The sequence below is a fragment of the Suricata suricatta genome, chromosome 4, assembly GCF_006229205.1.
Source record: "Suricata suricatta isolate VVHF042 chromosome 4, meerkat_22Aug2017_6uvM2_HiC, whole genome shotgun sequence".
Taxonomy (NCBI): Eukaryota; Metazoa; Chordata; class Mammalia; order Carnivora; family Herpestidae; genus Suricata; species Suricata suricatta.
Window position 1 is genome coordinate 163,081,716 of NC_043703.1, and position 18,851 is coordinate 163,100,566.

The 18,851-nt window shown below is 55.6% G+C and overlaps 2 protein-coding genes across 4 annotated transcripts in view; one reads left to right on the forward strand and one right to left on the reverse strand.

Annotated features, from left to right (window-relative positions):
- Window positions 1–1,825: 1,825 nt before the first annotated feature.
- Window positions 1,826–17,055, reverse strand: ALLC (allantoicase). Of its 3 annotated transcripts, XM_029936372.1 has the most exons (12): window positions 16,960–17,030; window positions 15,208–15,401; window positions 14,882–14,932; window positions 13,473–13,560; window positions 12,272–12,397; window positions 11,105–11,184; window positions 10,153–10,285; window positions 7,242–7,397; window positions 6,787–6,860; window positions 5,702–5,810; window positions 2,752–2,876; window positions 1,826–2,178 (listed from the first exon to the last, which is right to left on the reverse strand). In XM_029936372.1, the coding sequence occupies exons 4-12, from the start codon at window positions 13,507–13,509 to the stop codon at window positions 1,972–1,974; spliced, it is 1,047 nt and encodes a 348-aa protein (XP_029792232.1). In that variant the 5' UTR covers window positions 13,510–13,560; window positions 14,882–14,932; window positions 15,208–15,401; window positions 16,960–17,030; the 3' UTR covers window positions 1,826–1,971. The 3 variants fall into 3 exon arrangements, 2 of the variants coding, with proteins under 2 accessions (XP_029792232.1, XP_029792231.1); XM_029936371.1 differs by lacking the exon at window positions 15,208–15,401 and having other exon boundaries at window positions 16,960–17,055; XR_003907491.1 differs by lacking the exons at window positions 1,826–2,178; window positions 15,208–15,401 and adding an exon at window positions 3,437–3,611 and having other exon boundaries at window positions 2,787–2,876; window positions 16,960–17,055.
- Window positions 17,048–18,851, forward strand: part of COLEC11 (collectin subfamily member 11) — a 9,374-nt gene continuing 7,570 nt past the window's right edge. The window contains exon 1 of the mRNA XM_029938579.1: window positions 17,048–17,147. Coding sequence (XP_029794439.1) covers window positions 17,048–17,147 — 100 coding nt within the window. The remainder of the gene's footprint in view (window positions 17,148–18,851) is intronic.

Below are 18,851 nucleotides of genomic sequence, written 5' to 3' on the forward strand. Positions count from 1 at the left end.
GAAAAGTCTGGGTGTCATCAGCAGAACTGTGTATCTAACCCAGTGCGCAGTAAGATCTCACGGAGATTGCCATTCGAGTCCGGGGCTAAACGAAGAAGAATCAAACCGACCTCTTGAGCGGACATCATCCGGTACAACCAGCTAGCTGAAAATGGCCAATTTCCCGCAGGACTTTCTGCAGCGGCCGAACGTATACCCAGATGCATTTCCCGGGCTTCCACCAGTCCCACCCTGGTCTTGATCTCCACCGACGCTGGGGAGGGGATTTCCTTGCTCCCCAGGGACATTCACGGAGTCTGCACTGTGGGCCAGCATCGCCTCGTGGGCCAGGATCCTGGAGATCATGGGCACAGCGCCTGTCCTCCACAGGGCCACCGTCCAGCCAGAAGACAGGCTGGGACACGCCGATTACGCAGCTCAGCAAGCACCTTCTAGGAGAGCCCCGTCCGGGGAAGCCATGCGGGCGGCCCGGGCTGACTCCCGCCTTCTCACGCTTCCCCAGTTTTCCTGGGCATGGCCAACTCCCTCGAGTCCTTCAGACTCACCACGGTCGTCTTTTCAGAGAGACTGGCCCTCTTGGCCACAGCCCACTCCGCTTACCCGGTCCCTTCGGACCCTGTAACCGACGTGCTGACGGGAGGTGAAGGCCGCGGCCAGCCCATCGGGGCAGAGCTGGCTGAGCGCGCAGGTGTGCAGATCCAGCTCTCGGGGCCACCGCGCATGGTGACAGGTGTACCACCCAGCTCCGGTTGAGGCGCGGAGGGCAGCAGGGTGGGGCGCAGCGGGGCGGGGGCGCACTCCCTGGAGCTTCTGGAAGGGCTCCCTGCCACCCCACGTCCTTGCCGCCCACCTGAAGCGCCTGCCGCTCGAGCACCTGCCGCGTCAGCTGCTCCAGCAGCGCCTCGAAGGTGGGCCCGCGGCGCCGCGGCGCCACAAGCCTCCGGCCCGCGAAGAACGGGTCCCTGCTGCGGTACACCAGGGTGGTCTTGGCCGGCGTGGTGTCCACCAGCACGTGCGGCCCTCACGCACCCATGGCCCCGCCACCCAAGGGCCACCAGCCACCGCTCCCTGTGCTCGCGAGCCGCGGGGCACCCAGGGTGTGCTCCAGGCGACTGCGGCCTGGCTCCCCGCCGGTGCTGACGCGACCCGGCGATTGTGACCGCCTGCCTGCCGCCTGCTGCCCGGAGGGACGCCGGCCAGGTGGGAAGGGTGAGGTGAGGGGACGGCGAGCTCCGTGAGGGACGGGAGGCAGCCTGGCTGCGATCCACAGATCACAGGAATGGGAGGCTGGGGACACTCACAACGACCTCCCCACCAAGTCGCCAGCCTCCTGCGCAGAAGAGGTTGAGGGCTGGGCTGGGGTTGGGGGCATCAGGACCGTCTTCATAATCAAGCCTGCGTCCAGGAGGAACTGTGCGGACTCACCGGGCACACGGAGCAGCCGGGTCACCAGCACCACTGGCACCCGTATCCCAAAGGCTTAGCAGTCCGACTGAACCTTCACTCGGGAAGAACAATCCAAGGGGGCGGCGTGTGTCCTTGTGAAAGTCCTGCCGTATTCTGGGTGCCAATGGCCAGTCCTCTTGAGCTGAGACAATGAACAATTTGAGAAATATGCCTTTCCAATGATTTTGATGGGCTTCACCTTTTAAAGACAATTCATTGTGTACAATGAATCTACATGCCGAAGGTACAGAATACAAATCTGTAAACATCAATAGCTTGCGGTGTTTGTAAAGTAATCTCTAAGAGACCACCTGCCTTTCACGAACCCTGATGATTTTTAACCAGCCAAACGCTCCACAGCAACAGAAAATAACGTATCAATGTCTGAGCGTGACCACTTTATTAAATCAGAGGAATTATATTGATCTTGAAAAGATTAATTGCGAGAAACCTCTTAAGTTTCAGGTGTTAAACACACGTCAAGAGAACACGACGGAGACCGTCCGTACCACCGGCCGCGCGGAGTCAGAGGCTGGCCCGGAAGCCCGCCTTCACGGAGAACCTCATCATGGGCCTCTCCCGGGGGCGCAGGAGGCAGATGGAGCTGGGGAAACCCTTGAGGCGCAGGCGGCTCACGCCCCCATCCGGGGCAATGGTGAGCCTCGCGTGCGTGATGACGTCCTGGAGCTCCAGGGTCAGGCTGTCGAACGAGTGGCTTTCGTTGGCGGACAGCTGAAAGAGAGGCAGGACGCGGTCCTTGTGATAACGCCGAGCGGGGCCCAGACAGGCCGGCGGGGACTCGGGACCGTGACCTGGCAGAGCCGCTCCCGGACCCCAGGCTGGCTTGCCAAAGCTAGGAGGGGTCAAAACCGCGGTAACACTGACATGAACACCCGGGCCCATGATGTGTGTGGTTCTTAATGGCTAATTAAGTGGACACGCTGATAAGAAAAAGAAAGTGAGAAGGGGGTATATTGATGCGTCCCAGAGGGCATCACCCATCACCCCGTGGGAGCACCCCTCACCCCACTCTGACCCGCCAAGGACTGTCCTTCCACTGGATCCAAGAGGACCTTCTGGAACATCTCCGTGTCCATCCCACAAGAGGACACATTGTTACAGCTTTAAATATGTTAGTCACCCCTTCTAGAAAGTCAATATGCTGCAGAAGCATTTTCCACACGTACACACTAGAGCCTGTCTGCTTCTGACATAAACACACAGACACAGTTTCTAGAAGCGTGTGCGTTTACTATTTAAACGGAGCAGAAGGCTTGGAGAGCAGGGTCCCCGTGGACGCCACACCTTCGTGACGGGAAGCAGCGGCTTCCACTTATGTCCCGGCAGCTCCCACCGCTGCTTGATCATGTCTTCCTCCTCCTGGGTCGTCAGGATGCAGCCGTCCAGCTTACAGCTGTCGGGAGAATTGCCTGTTGGGACAAATTCAGGGTCACCTCCTCTACTCTGCGTGCCCTCGGCAGTTTGGCTGACTTCTTTTTTTTTTTTTAATTTATTTTTGAGAGATAGAGAGAGACAGCACGAGCAGGGGAGGGTCAGAGAGAGAGGGAGACACAGAATCTGAGCTAGCTGTCAGCACAGAGCCCGACGCAGGGCTGGAACCCACGAACCGTGAGATCATGACCTGAGCGGAAGCCGGATGCCCAACCAACTGAGCCACCCAGGCGCCCCGGCTGACTTCCTAATCGAATCAAAGACCCACAGAGGACAAATCATTGTCCCTGCTAAAGAAAAGCAACGATGGGAGGCACGTGAGAGAAGGAATGTACCATCTGTGACGGAGCTGGATTGCCTGACGAGATGTGTGTGTGTTCGTCTTTCAGAGGAATCGAAATCCCCTTGACGTACGTGCTGGCACTTTGGAGTCCGCACGTACGGCATTCTACTTGGGAAGCTGAAGGTATCTGATGAGCGTCCCTGACTCAGAGTTAACTACCTGCGTACCGCTGTGTGGGGCTCATCTCGAACTTACGAGGCTGGAAGGCACGTGAAATAAGGAAGACTGAGCCGAGTTAACCGGTCAGTGCTCGCCGTCGACTCCACGTGCCTTCTTCAGGTGCACGACGTGTTCTCTGGGTGAAACACGTGGTCCGGAGTCTCTTTTCTCTGGAATTTCATCAGAACTGTGCCCACTGGGGCTAGAAGACCTTAGGAGAAAGGGTCCACACTCTTCGTGGGGAGAACTACCGCGGGGGTCCCCTAAGACTCTAAGATCAGCAGAGGAGGGGGTTCTGATCACAGAAAAATTACTCAGGGCTCTCGTGCCCTCAGCGGCTCATCTCCTAAAACGGTGACCTCCGAGGTGCGAGCACAGCCCGGGAGACATGACAGCCCAACAGATGCGGGAGGGGACGCTGAAGCCACATTTCTGTTCCTATTTCTTTAAGATCTACACGCATACACGCATATTGGGCCTCGTGCACGGGAGACGCCGGCACGCCCCTCGGGCCCTGACGGTGCCAGGCTGTGAGGGGCAGAACCGAGAGGGTAGGCGGCAGACCCATGACGGCACAGCCGGGACTCCCGGTTACCTGGGGGCACTGACTGCTACCTGGTTTTAACGAAACTCTTGCCCACAGAATTAACAAGTGATTGACATCATCCATGCAGAGACCCATGGACTCAAGATACCGCCAGGGACACAAGCACCCCCGAACCACAAGAAGAGAGCAGAGCTGACATCCCCCCAACCTCAGATGAGCTCGTCAGCCGTGTCGGAAAGTGAAAGCAGTGACCCGCTAATCAGGTCTAAAATCGTCTTCCAAAAACAGGTCACAGTTATCAATACTGTATCTTAAAATAATTGGGTTCAATCCATACTGTATCTAAAATAATTAAACCCGCCACCACCGAAGAAGATCCTTGCCTTACGTGTATATACACGGTGCCTCCATGTAGTAGTTAATCACTGTGGAAAAAGTCACAGTGATTCGCAAGGCATTTAAACATCAGGCACCCAAAGTGTGAATATAAACTGCCACCGTTTATGGAGACAAGTAAGCAGTCGTGAGGCATCCAGCCCAGCCCTTGTCAAAATTTCACCCTACGATTATAAAGGCCTAATAGCCCCTCCTCAACTTTGTCGATATAATGACACATTGTAAGGACCAAACTGACTTCGTGGCAGGCTTCAGGAAGCCTCAAAGAACACAGAAGAGTCTCATCTCTGATTGGTCCGCTCTGGATGCCAAAAATTGCATATTCAGAAAGATAATTCCACCTCTGCTTGGTCCACTTTGAAAACCAAAAATTTGCATAAAGGGACATGGCGGACGACTCCTGATTGGCCAGGCCAGCATCCCTCATTACATGGAGGGCAACCAATCAGGAAGACTTCCCCTTCTCAGGACACACTCTGCCTGGGCTCACTCTGTAATTGGTTAATTTCAAAGATACCTCAAATATTGTGATTGGGTCCCACCAAAAGTAACAATGTTCTAAATAATATGTGTGGCTGAAACTGTTGTCAATACCATCATCTGACGGTGATTGGATTGCTGTACCTATGTCACAATCTCTTGTAACTCCCTCTTGTAACTTCCCCTTCCCAAGCCCATAAAAACCCTGCTTCTGCTCTGTTTGAGGCTCTCAGCACGGATCCACTGCGCTGGTGAAGTCTGTGAGCCTGAACTTAGGTCTGGCGAGGCTAAGCCACAATAAAACCGCCCTTTGCTTTTGCAGTGTGACTCGGTCTCCCTGGCGGTCTCTAGTTTTTGGGGATGATATTGCAATCTGGGCATAACAACATGTATATATTTCATAAGAAAGTAGGTACTTTTATAAGAAAGGACCACCAGTCCTGGTCCACATATGTTTTAACTGACAGAAGCACATGGTTTTGAAGACCTGCAGCTCCCTGCCCGCGAGCCCAGCTGGGAGAGGAAGTGTCCCCACACCCCATCTCCCTAGTCCCCTCCCCCCAGGAGAACAAGCCCCGCCCATGCTTCCCGTGCCCTAACCAGGGACCACTGCACAGGCTCGTTCCAAATGAGATTCACGACCCCCATCGTAAAGAGTCACAGCATCGCAGAGCCCCGGTTGACTTTGGGGGGGTCTGACATTTAATAAAGGGGGAAAGTAGGGCCCCAGAGCTCCAGGAAGCTGCTGAAAACTGCATATCCAGAGAGTGCAAAAGCCAAGTGCTGAGCCCCCCGTCCTGAGCCCTATTCCCATAGACCCCGTTACCTCTGTGACCAGCTTACTGGTTCTAGGCCCTGCCTGATGGTTTTACATTTACCTTTAAAATATGTCGTATCGATTTCAATTTGAGTTATGACTCCGGGGTGTGCCAGCCGGAAGACGGCCCATTCACAGCCTGGAAGGAGGAGACTGCCCTTCTCATCATTCTGGAATTCAAAAGGAGGAAGAAAAAAAAAGCCAACTTGGTGCCATTCCAGAAACAAATTCTGAAAACCAGCAAGCGAAAAATGTTGACATGTGCTGATGATATTTCTTTTATTTCTTACTACAGAGGAGTGCTTCCTACGCCCTGGTGTGTAAATTTCCTTTTAATTATTCCTTAAATGCCTCATGTGGACTTGTGAGGTTATTGGGTAATTGACAAGTTTTTATACATTTCTGACGTGATTTTCTATGTCAGTTGTAAGTCTGTGGAAAATGACATGCAAAATGGTCTGTATCTAACCCAGCCCCTAGGTGCAGTATCCTAATCAATTCTTTTTGACCTTTCAGAGTAGATATGTTCTTGGTCAAACCTATACCAACATGTAATCTGCCTCCACACCTTAGTTTCTGGCAACAGGACTGTGTTCAGTTCCATTGGAAGTGTTGGTTGACATGGAGACGAACCCAGGAAGGATGTGTTTTTCAGGGAAGTGTTCAGTGGGATTAACAAATTGAAAGTGTTTTGTCTTGCTTTTGTTTTGACTTTCTTATCTCACATTAGTTACTAGCCAAACGGAAGAGCTGGGCCATCTCTGGAGTCGCGTAGCCATCACACATTCATGTAGGCGGTCGCGTCCAGGGACACAGAAGTACCCAAAATGATTACACGGGTGTTTTTTTCTCCAGGTCAACCCATGAATTTACCCAGGGGTTTTAGATCATTAAATTTCGGATCCTCTTGCTTCTTTATTACAGAAGCAGGGATATTTCAACCACTCAGAGTAGCAGGCGGCGCGGCCAGCATGCGCGCCTTCTGGGCCCTGCCCTCATGTTACCGCGAAGCAGAGGCAATCCGGAAAACCACAAAAAGTACTTCTGGAATGCTGCCTACGAGGTTCCAGAAGGAAGCACTTCCTCGATGTAAATTTAAAACAAGATACAGGAAACTCTGAATCGTGGCCGTTTTGAACTTCTTACCTCCAATACCGGGGGCCTGTCCGGCCTTCTCGCGGTCTCCCAGCCGTCAGCCATAGACGTAGCCTTGCCGACTCCTGCCGAAAGCAACATCGCTTAACGGGAATGTCACGGGATCTTATCTTAACTGTGAGAATGGACGCAGGGGCGTAACGAAATTGCAGATCCTCATGCCTGAACGCTGCTACGTAAACTATTGCCATTCAACTTAATGTTTGGATAAATTCACATACAGCCATAGGGTAAGTTTTACGTTTCCCTTTAAGTCAAAATTAGGAAGGAAAACTGACTGACTTCACGTCATCAAGGCATCAAACGCTGTGTGCGGACGGTGAATCTCCTCCACTCTGAGGCTTTGAGATGACACCTCCCTCTCAAATCACTCATCCCATATTGGGGTGCTTAGTGTGGGGGCCCAGATGCCCCAAATGCAGGCCAGCCCCACAGCGGCATCTCACCTATCATATTGTTTGGATGCCCAAAATGTGCATTGCTGAATCCGACGCAGGTGCCCCCGTGAGCGAGCGCCACGAGGTCAAACGGTTCCTTGGGGTCAATTGTGGCCCAGTCCTTCTGGCCGCTGCCGTACACTCTGAGACGTGCGACCCCGCCATCTGAGAAGGAAGAGGCCGTGTCATTTCTTACTTGGAAAGGGGGCTATTTGTGGGTCATAAACAACAAAGCCCTCCACACCTGCCTGCTCTGTTTCTCAAATACGCCAACCCTACTGCCCCAGGGCCTTTGCACCCACCATTCCCTGGTCCTGGCACTACTTTCCCGCTCTGCCAAAGGCCAGTTGCTGTCCTGAGGTCTCACCTTACGTGTCCTGGCTCAGAGACGCTCTTCCTGTTACTGTCTCATCACCTCCTCCAGCTCTGCCGAGCCCCGCCCGGTTCACCAGGCCGGGTGAGCCACCATCCTGTCCTGCGTCTTTATTCCAGAGCTCAAGTCACAGTCTGAAATTATCTTGTCGTCTGTTTGTTTAAGCCCCTGCTGGTATCAGTTCCCAGGACGAGAATATAAAATCTCTGAAAGCCAGAATAATGATCTATCCTGTTTGCTTCTCTAGCGTCTCTACCTAATACTGGTCCTGACACAGCAGGTGCTGACATTTCTTATTGGATTAATGACTCCAGGAAGGTCAAAAGGCAACTGGGAAATTCACCATCAATACAAAGTGTGAGGCCACAAGTGAGTGTGGCTAAATCCCACAAAGACTCATACGTTTTTATTTTTGTAAAAACAGTGATTAAGAAGAGGGAAGATAATATTCACAAAACCAAATCGCTTCTGAAACCACAGCAGCCAAGATTAGGTCTGCAAAGCAGATAGTAGCCGCCAGCATCAACCCACATTCACTGATCCTAATAAAGTGAAAATTTTTATGTGTTTAAATAGTTCTTCCGGGAAGATGGGAGCAAGCTTTGTATATGCTGCTTTTTTCACTAATCACCGTATCTACTGAAACCAAGCCCTTCCACTGTTACATGAAAAACGATGAAAGTGAGTGATCGGATATTGATATTTACAATAAATAAAACCAGCCTGTGTTAACATAAAACCCTGAAAGTTACTAGAGGGGTCATTCAGCAGGAACGGACACAGGAGAGCCCTCCTCCGGCTCACCGGGCATCACGGCCCTTTCTCAGGGCACCGAACTTTCTCACCTGTTGGATGTATAGCTGATTTTAGATTTTTAAAAAATAAAATTCTTCCTGAGAGTTAATATCCAGCCTCACTCTTAATCAAAACTATCAAGGATCTCAGGCATGCCCTCCACCCTCCGAGACGGACTCCTTTAAAGCAACCTACTGCCACACCAGGAGAAAACACCGCCTCCTTCCCCTATACTGAACCCCAGGGGAACACATTTGTAAACCTGATAAAGGATTGTAGCCAGGATATATAAAGAACTCTTACAACTCAACAATAAAAGACAAAAACCCAACTTAAGAATGGGCAAAAGATCTGAAAAGATACTTTTCCAAAAACATATATATGTATGCACGTGTGTGTGTGTACATATATATACATATATATGATCTGTACATAAACATATACAAGTGGCCAAGTATGGAACTGAAAATAGGCTCATCATCATCAGTCCTAGAGAAATGCAAATCAAAAGCACACTGAGGTTCGCCGCACACCCTCTGCGAGGGCTTCAATCAAGCAGGCGGATAATAGTAAGTGTTGGTGACGATGTGGAGAAACTGGAATCCTCCCACACTGTCAGTGGAACATAAGACGGTGCAGCCATTGTGGAAAACCACCTGACGGGTCATCCAACAATTAAAAATACAGCTACCCGGGCATCTGGGTGGCTCAGTTAGGCACCCAGCTCTGGATTTTGGCTCAGGTCATGATCTCACCGTTCGTGGGACAGAGCCCCATGCCAAGCTCTGTGCTGACAGCCTGCAGCCTGCTTGGGATTCTCTCTCTCCCTCTCTCTCTCTTCCCTCCCCCACTCACACCACATGCTCTCTCTGTCCCAAAATAAACTTTACTTAAAAAAATAAATAAAAACATAGTCATCCCGTGACCCAGAAATTCCAGTCCTACTTGTACACCCGGATGAGAAGATACATCCACACAGAAACCCGGAAAGGCATATTTATAGCAGCGTTGTCCACAGGTAGCCAACAGGTGGAAACAACCCTCATGTCCATCGACAGATGAACGGGACAAACAGTAAGGCTTACCCGTACACTGGACTATCACTCCTCCGTGGAAAGAAGCACTCCTAACAACGCTACAGCGTGGGGGAACCTGGAAAACATGCTAACTGAGCGGAGCGAGTCGCAAAAGACCATTTATGTGAAATGCCCAGAATGGTCAACTCTGTCAAGACAGAATAGACTAGAGGCTGTGGAGGGTGGAAAGAGGTGAGGGTTGATGGGAAGGGTATGGGATTTCTTTTTGAGGTGGTAATCGTGCTCTAAAATCGAGTGTGGCGATGGCCACACGTACACTGTGTGCCCCACAGACTCCAAACCTTACACTCCTGTAAACCGTAAACCACTGAGCAGTGCCCTTCAAGGCAGAGGATCACACCACCATAAAGCCGTTAAATAAGAGAAGATGAGGGTCTTTTGCACACACTCCTTCATCTGCTGGTGCACCTGGCTAAATAGATTTTGTGAGGACATATTTATCCTGATACAGCTCCCTTCCAGCACATTCTAATTGACTTGGTGCTTCATCGATAACTTCCAACAGATGGGTGGGCAGCCATGAGAATTTCCTTGAGCACAAAAAGGGGTAAACTGTCACCCTAAGATGCTGGAGAGATGAGGGACTTCACCCTGAAACATGCCCACACTAAGTCCAGAGGCCGCAAAGCGGCAGGTGGGGCCACGCCATATTTACCCGGGAAAATGTTGAGTCTTATGTGAGTCCATCTCTGCTGGGAATTGACAGGAAAATAGTTGTGGCTGGAAGCAGGCTTTCCTGGTCTCAGCTCAGTCACGGGAACCAAGTAACTCCAGTCGTTGGAACTTAGCTAGCGAGAAACATAAAATGTTAGCAGGGGCCCTAGGGAGCAGGGACTTCTCTCTCTGGTGCCTGTGCAGGCTTACAGGATAGAGATGCTTTGGAGTAGAACCTGACGATGGCGGCCTGGTGAAATACTTCCATAAGAACGCTAGGAAAGATCAAGGCCTGGGTTTAATAAACAGACTAAAGCCCTGCGGGATTTTTCATCCAGATGGAACTAGGCACTGGGTGATGGAAACGGGGTGGGGGGACAGGCAGGGAGGGTTGGGAAGAAGGGACAAGATCTGGGATTTCCTCGGACGATTCTAGAAGAACCTTCAGGGCACACCAGGCCCCTCCCTGGGCCCTGAGACCTGAGGTGAACGGGTTGACCCAGACGTGGTGACCGTTTCCTCCAGATCAGCCTTCCCCAAACTGAAGGGCCTGTGTGTTGTTGTTGTTAGTATTTCCCTGTCTGTTATGGATCAACACTTCCATAAAACATCATATCAATGACCGGACGAGCTTTAAGAGACAAGAATGTACTGAAACACCAGCCACGTGCTCTCTCCACCGACTCGTCAAGCATGACAGGTACGTGGAGTCGGTGTGCGGGGGTGAGCAGACCGTCTGGGATGTCCACGCGAGGCCTCACATGGGCCTCGGGAGCCGCCTACCGGGGCTGTGGGGACCATTTGCGGAGTTATCTGAAAAGTCTGGCTGGGCAAGTAGAAGGGAAGAGGTGTGCGTGCATACGGTGTCCCTGAGAACATGCGGGGGTGTCCCTCACGGCCAGGCCTGTGCCCCGGCCACCGCAACAATCCCCCGACCCTGTGGGCAGACGTACCTCGGCAACGGCCTCAAACTCGGCGGGGGTGGCCGCGGCGCCCATCCTGACTCCTCTCGGAGGCATTTCTGGTTCTTTATCTGAAGTCAGATGGACCAACAGGGTTACAGTTCGCGTTTGGAATCACAGAGAATATGCTCCTAGTGGGCGATCTGCTCGTTTTCATTCAGCCAAATTGCCCCAAAGACCACGTCTCCTAGGTCCAACTACTTGCTGACGGTCCCCGGTATTTGAAACTCAGTCATTTCAGAAGGGGTCGCGGCACATCTGGCGGTACCTTTGCTCATCAAAGAACTGCACACCAGCCTCAGGCTGAGTCCAGCTGCAGCAGGTCTATCCCATGACTAGAGCTTCCAGGAGTTGGCTCAGTGGAAGTTCTGGAAAATGGCAAGGTCAAGTCCAGGACCTTCCCCCCGTCGGCAGCCTTGGAGTTGACACTTGGGCAGCCCCGAATCAGATTCAGGCCGGTGCTTCGGAAGGAATCCTATTTTTCATCGATCACTTCCTGCCTCTGTGCAGCCTCTGCCTTACGGCCACCTAAGTTCTTGGGTCCCCAGTGTCAGGAGCAGGGCCTGCCCCGTCCGCAGAGCCTCGGACCGGGCTGCGGGCACAGTGCTGTCAGCGTAAATCTGCCAACTGACATGATTTACCCGCCCTAAATACGTGTGTGCGTGCACACACACACACACACACACACACACACACACACACACACACACTGGCCCCGGCTTCTAAAGCCGCGAAGGCTAGGACGGCTGGGACCGGCTAGAACCAGCTTCAGGTGGTGCCAGTTAAGGAATAAAGACACGGGTCTGAAGTGTGGTTCCGTTTCGTCCCACGAGGCACAAAGAAACCCTTCCTGACAGCCCCGTGGCCGCCTCACCGTTGTGCTCACGGGGACAGCCCCCGCCCCACAGCCGGCCATGCCTGGCTCCCACCGTCCAGGCGGCCCGCTCGCTGCACGCCCCCTGCACCCCGCTTGCCCCAGTGAGGCCCCAAGGGCATCAGAGTTGTGAACTCTGCACGTGGTCAGGCTAAAACTCAGAAGCCACAGAACACTGTCGTGGGAATCCAGGTTGCAAACTCGAGGCACTAACGGGGCCTTGGACACGTCATGAGCCCGCCTGGGCGGGAAAGGCGTGCGTCGGGGGCCGGGTCCCAGGGCACCTTCTCCCAAGTTTGCCGCTTGAATTGATACTCGAGGCGCATAATCTCCTGTGAAGTAAGAAATGTCCACGTCCATGCCCCGGATGATCCCTTGGATCCCGAGCTTGATGACGCACCAGTCGTGACCTGCGGGAGGGAAGCGAGGACACGGACCCCCGTCGGCAGACGGGCATGTGACCCAAGCGAACGGGAACGAAACGAGACTCGGCCCCACCCCCTCCGTCACACAAAAGGGCGCCCCCGGGAACTCGCGGCTGTGACTTGAAGCTGTCCCGCGGCACGGCCACGCACGGCCACCGTGCCCCCAGCCACCCCGCCCCTGGGCCTCGGATCCCGGGAGTCCGACTCAGTCTCCGAAGTGAAGGCTGGCCCCTGTGAGCCTCACTTCTTCAATTGCGGGTCGGGGACAAGATCAGCTTCCAAACCTCCAGGGCCTGTGCTGGGAGAGAAGAGCCCACCCCACTCTGCGTGCAGCTGGGCCCCCTGCAAGTGGCTGCTCACCGTCACCATGGCTCCGCGTGCCCCGCTGCCCCTCCCGCTGTCCCCTCCCCGCTGCCCCCTCCCCTCGCTGCTCAAGTGTGAGGAGCCATAGGGCTTCCTGGTTGCTTGTGGTCAGGTGTAGACCCACTTTGAAAGGCCCAGATCCACTAGAATCCAGTCACGTCCAGAGTACCCGGGAAATACCCGGTCACACTCGGGCGGCCAGAGAACCCAGCGATCAGCCTGACGCTGGACCGGTTTGCTCCGACAGCCGTGTCTGTGGGCCTAGCAGGTGTCTTCACTGAGCCTGAGGAGTAGTGATGAATAACGCAGGTCCTCAGGGGACACAGAGGGCAGAATGTGTGGGTAGAGGGCAGACGGGCATGCGGGTCCCGGCCCCTCTCACCGGTGATGGGACGGGGGCTGCGAGGGCGATGCCGTCTACACAGCAGCTAAGTGGGGACCAGGCACCGTATGAAGACACCGCACAAACACGCACACCAGGCAACGGGGAGTCAGCCCGCCCCCCACGGCCTCACCACATCCCGTGGACCCAGCAGTGTGCACGGCCTCCCTTTCACCGAAGGGCACAGAGGACCCCTTCCTAAAGCCTCCGAGCTGGATGCTGGGAGGGTCGTTCCGGGGGCCCAGGGCAAAGTGGGCCCAGAATGCACCTGGCTGCCAGCCCCCTGTGTGAGCGCCACCTGCAGGACCTCAGTACCTGGAGTCCTTCTCCTCCTGGTCTCCCAGCCGTCCATCCACTTCCCAAACTCCGTGTACTCGTCCTCTCTGAAGCTTGGGCTCTCCCTCTAAAGCAGAGATGCGAGACAAGGGGGCCGTCACCATCCCCGCCAGGGCCTGGCCAGTGCTGTCCCCCAAAGGGACAGGTGACCCACGCCAGTGGGGACTCTGAGGGAATCCTCGGCCGGCGTGGGGGTGTCTGCCCCTACCCTTGCACTCGGGTAACCCGTTCCAGACCAGGCGATGCCTGCCCACCTTGTGACCCCTCCAGAGAAAGGAATCCGGCTTCTCCACCGGCCTCGACGCATGGAATTAACTGCCCAGAGCAATAGGTGAGACCCCGTCACAGTTAACCCCGCGGCCCCGCAATGGCGCAGCGCCCCCCCCTCCCCGTGTATTTCCCAGGCAGCCCAGAGAAGACTGGAATCCGGCCAACATGGTGAGGCGTAGGTGGGATGCTGAGGTCCGGCTGCGCACCTGAACCCCAGCCCTCGGCGCTGCCCCGTGTGCGGAGGCCTCGCTCGTTCCTAGGGTCTGGTCTCTTCTCCAGGTCCCCTAACAACGGACATTCGGGTTGGGGTTTCTCCCCTCCAAACACCTGGATGACTATTTTCTACAGATCTTTGCCTACTTCTGCAGATAAAATAAATCTGTGAAATAGCTGGGTCGAAGGGTGTAAGCATTTGAATCTTCTGTAACAGACATGTGGTAAATGAAAAGAGCTTTGACGTCAATGAGCTGTGTGACCTAGAACAAGTAAATCAACATCTCTGTTCCTCGTTCTATTGTCATTTCCTCTACGGAGCACGTTAATGTAGCAAGACGTCCTTGGAATGTCGTACTTTGCATGGGTCCTGCCCAGGAGGAGTAGCCCCGTCACCAGAGTGACAGTGTGGCTGGGAACCGCGGTGGGGGGCAGCGCGCTGCCCACTCCCAGGAGTCCACACCCCGCGGCCGGGGCAGCAGGATTCCAGCCGAGGCTCCCGTTCGCCCCTGTGTCTTCAGGTTTGTTTTTTGCTGTGTTGTTAGCAAGCGTGTCCTACACTTTTGTCACTAGGCAGGGAAGACGTTTCCCCACAAGTCAAGATGTGCGTCCGTTTTCTTCCTGGCACAGATTATGACTCCACTTGAGACAGAGGACGTTCCACAGGGACCTCAGTAATTTTCCCATCAATCTGTGTGCCCCCAAATCCGTGTCTGATGCCCGTCTGTCCCCTGCATGTCTTAGCACGAGCCGGTGCCGATTTCCACACGTTTCTACTGTTGTGACGTGCCCGCTCCCTGGTCCACACGCCAGGACTCCCAGCTCAAACACCGGGCAGCTCTGACGGCCACGTCCGCACAGACGCAGCTACCCAACACCTCGCGCAGAACGCCGATTTACAGTACCTTTATGAGGTTTTCCGCAGGAGCAAAAAAATCATCTGTTGCAAATAAAATCTGGAGAAACAAAGAAAGAAGTAAAAATGAGATGACCATAAATTCAAAACCATTTCATTTCATTCCCTAGTGAAACGTTGCAAGATGCAGTGAAAGGAAACATGGAATTGGAGGGGGACAAGGGCAATACCACTGGCCCCCGTGCGGTCCACACGTCCAGACCCCACGGCCTGCCTCCTCCGCGTCCGCCCGTCCAGCCTGAGCTCGGCACCCCCTCACCGGCTGGGTGCGGCACGCCCACCCCTCACACTCGGGAAGGATGTCAGCGTCCTCACCTCCAGGAACGGAGGACACTGGGCTTTGCGATTCCCTCGCAAGCAGAGCGGTGGGCCGGCCTGGGGCTGGGCCGGCGCAGCGCCGGACGCCCTGCCGGAAGGCGGGCCTGGCCGTTCATCAGCCGCGGCAGGACAGAGCTGGGAGGGAGGGCTTGCTACTAATCGTCCCAAGAAAACGGGTGGAAATGGCCTTTCTGGACAAAACAGGCTGCTGTCACCCCGACCGCAGCCAGGACCCTGTAACGGCAGCCGTGAGGAGGGGACCCCGTGCCCCGGTATCGGGAATCCGCCAGCTGCGGGTCCAGGTCCGCTTGTCTGTGACTGACGTGAGGCCTGCTCGTCTCGGGCGCATTTGTCGCCACGGAGGAAGCCGTTTCGGGACACGGTCCCCAACACGGGTCGTAAGCACGCAGCGGCTTTGCAGAACGGACGCGTGAGCCTCTGCTACCGAGGGCCTGTGGGGCTCGCCCAGAGCGGGCGCTGCGGGCAAGGCCCAGCGTGGCTGCTGTGAACAGCTCTCCGGGGGCACCTGTCCCTGCCGGGCCGAGGCCGCCCCTGGGGGTGGTGCCGGCGGCCCGAGGGCCCTCGGGGCAGCCAGCCCTGCCCGCCCACGCCCCTGCCACCAGCCGGGGGGCCCCAGCTTTGGGCCAGAGACTGACTCTACGGAGAACCGGCTGTGGGAAAGGACACCTCAGCGAAGCCCAGGCTGCATGTCTCTGCTGTCGCCACGGCCCGGGCCAGTCGTGGAGCTAATCTGTCGTGGGTTTGGGGGACGTTGTTGAGGAACTGTTACCCTGCACGCTGTGGTCGGTGAAACATTGTCGTTATAAAGTACAATTCCCACGGAGACCCCGTGTTACGTAATTATTGGCAAAGTCAGCTCGGCCTTTGAGCATAATTTACCTCAATGAAACTGCCATCCTCTGACCCCAGACCAGAGCCCGCAGGTCGGGGGACACCTCGCTGCTCCCCTGCAGATGGCGGTCCCAGAGGCAGAGCGTGGGGCGCACGGCTGTCCTGCGCCTGAGAATTTGCAGGGCCAGGCCTGGGTGAGCGGCGCGGACCAGCCCTCACTGCTTCCTGGGCAGAAACCCTCATGGGCCGTCGGGGCCTTTCGGTCTCCCCGGCTCCTGCCCCCCAGAAACCCCTGACAACTTCCAGAAACACTAAGCCAGCTGGGGCGTGCCTCGCTCACCCTCCCCCTGCATCCTGACCGAAGCGGCCCCTCGCCCCTCTTCCCTGCCGGCCTCTCTCCCACCTGCGGACCCCTGTGAGCGTCACTCAGAGGCACGGCCCTTGCCAGCACCCCCCGCCCCGCTTGCGGCCCCGGCTCCCACAGCACTTGTCTCCCCGGGAGAGCACGGGCTTCCCGGGGGCAGGCAGGGACCCTTCCGTCTGCACCGGACGCGGTGCCTGCCTGGTGCTGGTGCTCAGTGCCTCTGCGCTTCACCGGCACCGCAGCGCCCTGCACTGTTAACAACGGTTCCAGGTAATCCTCACAACGACACGTGAGGACCACGGATCCGGGCCGTGAGAAAACACACCGAGGGACAGAGGACTCTGCAGAGGACGGCACGTCTTTCTGTTCCAAGCTGAAAGCCATACGGCCTCGGCCAGGACTGTCACCAATTTTTGAAGTTCTTCCCAAGCCTTTGGCGATAATGGGCTTCCTCGGCAGGCTGGACCTTCAGCCCGATTCTCGCGTTCGAACGAGGCTCCTGCCGTGCGTCCTTCCCGGGAGACCCCGCTTACCTTTCCGCCTACAGACTCAGACGCCATGTCAGTCAGCTGGGTGAAGCCCGGGGGCCCGGCCGGCTCTCCGTCCCCGGGACTGTCGGCCATGCCTCCTGGCAACGAGAAAGGACGCCCGTCAGCCTCGGGCATCCAGGGCGGCAGAACCTCAAGAGCGAGCGAGGCCCTCGCCCGGTCCCGAAGCCAAGGTCCGAGACGCTCGAACAACACACATGGTCAGGTGGGCGTGGCGGGCGCCCACGCACTCCGGTCCCTGCAGGTGACTCTGCGCAGACCCTGGACCGGGAGCGAGCGAGAGCGCATTCCCTCCAAACTACGGAAGAACCAAGTCCCACCAAATACACGGGTCCCTCTGCCTCGAATTGCAATTTTTTAACGCTTATTTATTTTTGAGAGAGCAAGCACGAGCAGGGAGAGGGGCAGAGAGAGAGGGAGACACAGAATCCAAAGCAGCTCCAGGCTCCAAGCTGTCAGCACAGAGCCCGACGCGGAGCTCAAACCCACGGACGGTGAGATCATGACCTGAGCTGAAGGCAGATGCTTAACCCACTGAGCCACCCAGGCGTCCCTTATTGTGAATAATTCTTCATGAAATATTAGCTTTTGTGTAGTTTTCTCTTTTTTTAAGGGGAAAAATATTCTACTTGAGAAAGGAATGATTTGCTTTTAATTCTGCTTAGATCCCTTCAAAAATCACTTACTGAGCAACTCGCTGGCCGGCCCTGACTGGAAACGGGGTGCATAGAGCACGTGCCCTGCCCACACGGGGGCCCCACGGGGGAGATGGGTGCCCCAGAGGCCCGTGCACAGCAGAGCTTTGTGGAGCGCCCAGAACTGGCCCGGCCCTGTGTGATCTTGTCCAGGACACAGGACGATTACTAGGCTGTCGTCAGGAGGAAGCCTGCAGGGACCCACAGGCTTGGGCAGACCCCCGTCTGTGACCGGCCCGCACCTGTCGGGCTGGCCCTGAGCCCTGCGCTCCGGAGCCCGCGTGCAGGCCGCTGGTGAGGCCGCCGAGCCTGAGCGGGGACACAGCAAACCTCCAGGGTCTCAGTACTTCCTTGAGTGCTCACAAAACATTTGACTTCCCTGGTCATTCTTCTGCAAAGCTCGATATTTTTTCCAGGTGGTTGTAGGGAGCTCCATACCCACAGGACAGAGCCCTCTACGCTTTGCCAAAGTCAACACCGTGATGCCCTGCCCCCCAGCTGCGGGTTTGATGCAAAAAGCAAGGTGTCATGGCAACATGGGGTCCTGCGGCCCAGCCGGCGGCTGGCCGGAGAGCGGTGGGGGGGAGCCCTTCCCACCCTGGCCGTCCTCATCATTTCCTCCGTGCGCCCCACATCCCGCCACCAAGCAGCGCGTGCTGCACGCAGGGGCCAGAGGCTGCAGGTGTAGAGAGAGCAAGCCAGAAGCATTTGACACATTTTTCCAAGGGACGGGTCTCAAACCCTCAGGTTTTTAGGCTCCGCCTTCCAAATTGAGACGATAAACTGCCTCTGGTTTAAAAAAAAAGGACGCTCCCTTCTGGAAATGAACATTTCCGTTTGGCGAATCAGTAAGTGGGAAGCTCGTCTGCAGAAATTCTGAGTCACGCAGCAGCGCCCCCTGTGGCTGGCGCTGTGAGGCGGGCAGCACCTTTCCCGTTTCAGCCTCTGGGTGCAGGTGGCACGCGGGTGACATGCTGCAGCCCGTTCCCCAGACCAGAGAACACGCTGTCCGCAGGCTCCTTCGAGCGCGTGTGTGCCCGCTGCGGAACGCCGCAGAGCAGAGCCGGCCGTCCAGGCCGACATCCGTTTTCCTAGTGTCTGGACACATCTGTTTGGATTGGCAGAAGTGAATTAATTCGCTTTGGGGCAGAGATTTCTCTGTGGGCTCCGTCCTCAGCCCTC

Coding starts and splice junctions, on each gene's coding strand:
- ALLC (XM_029936371.1), bottom strand. CDS start 17,049: ATGGCCGACAGTCCCGGGGACGGAGAGCCGGCCGGGCCCCCGGGCTTC. Junction 5,811..6,786: donor ACAGGCCCCCGGTATTGGAG/GTAAGAAGTTCA, acceptor TTTGAATTCCAG/AATGATGAGAAGGGCAGTCT. Junction 2,877..5,701: donor CGATACGACATATTTTAAAG/GTAAATGTAAAA, acceptor TTGTCCCAACAG/GCAATTCTCCCGACAGCTGT.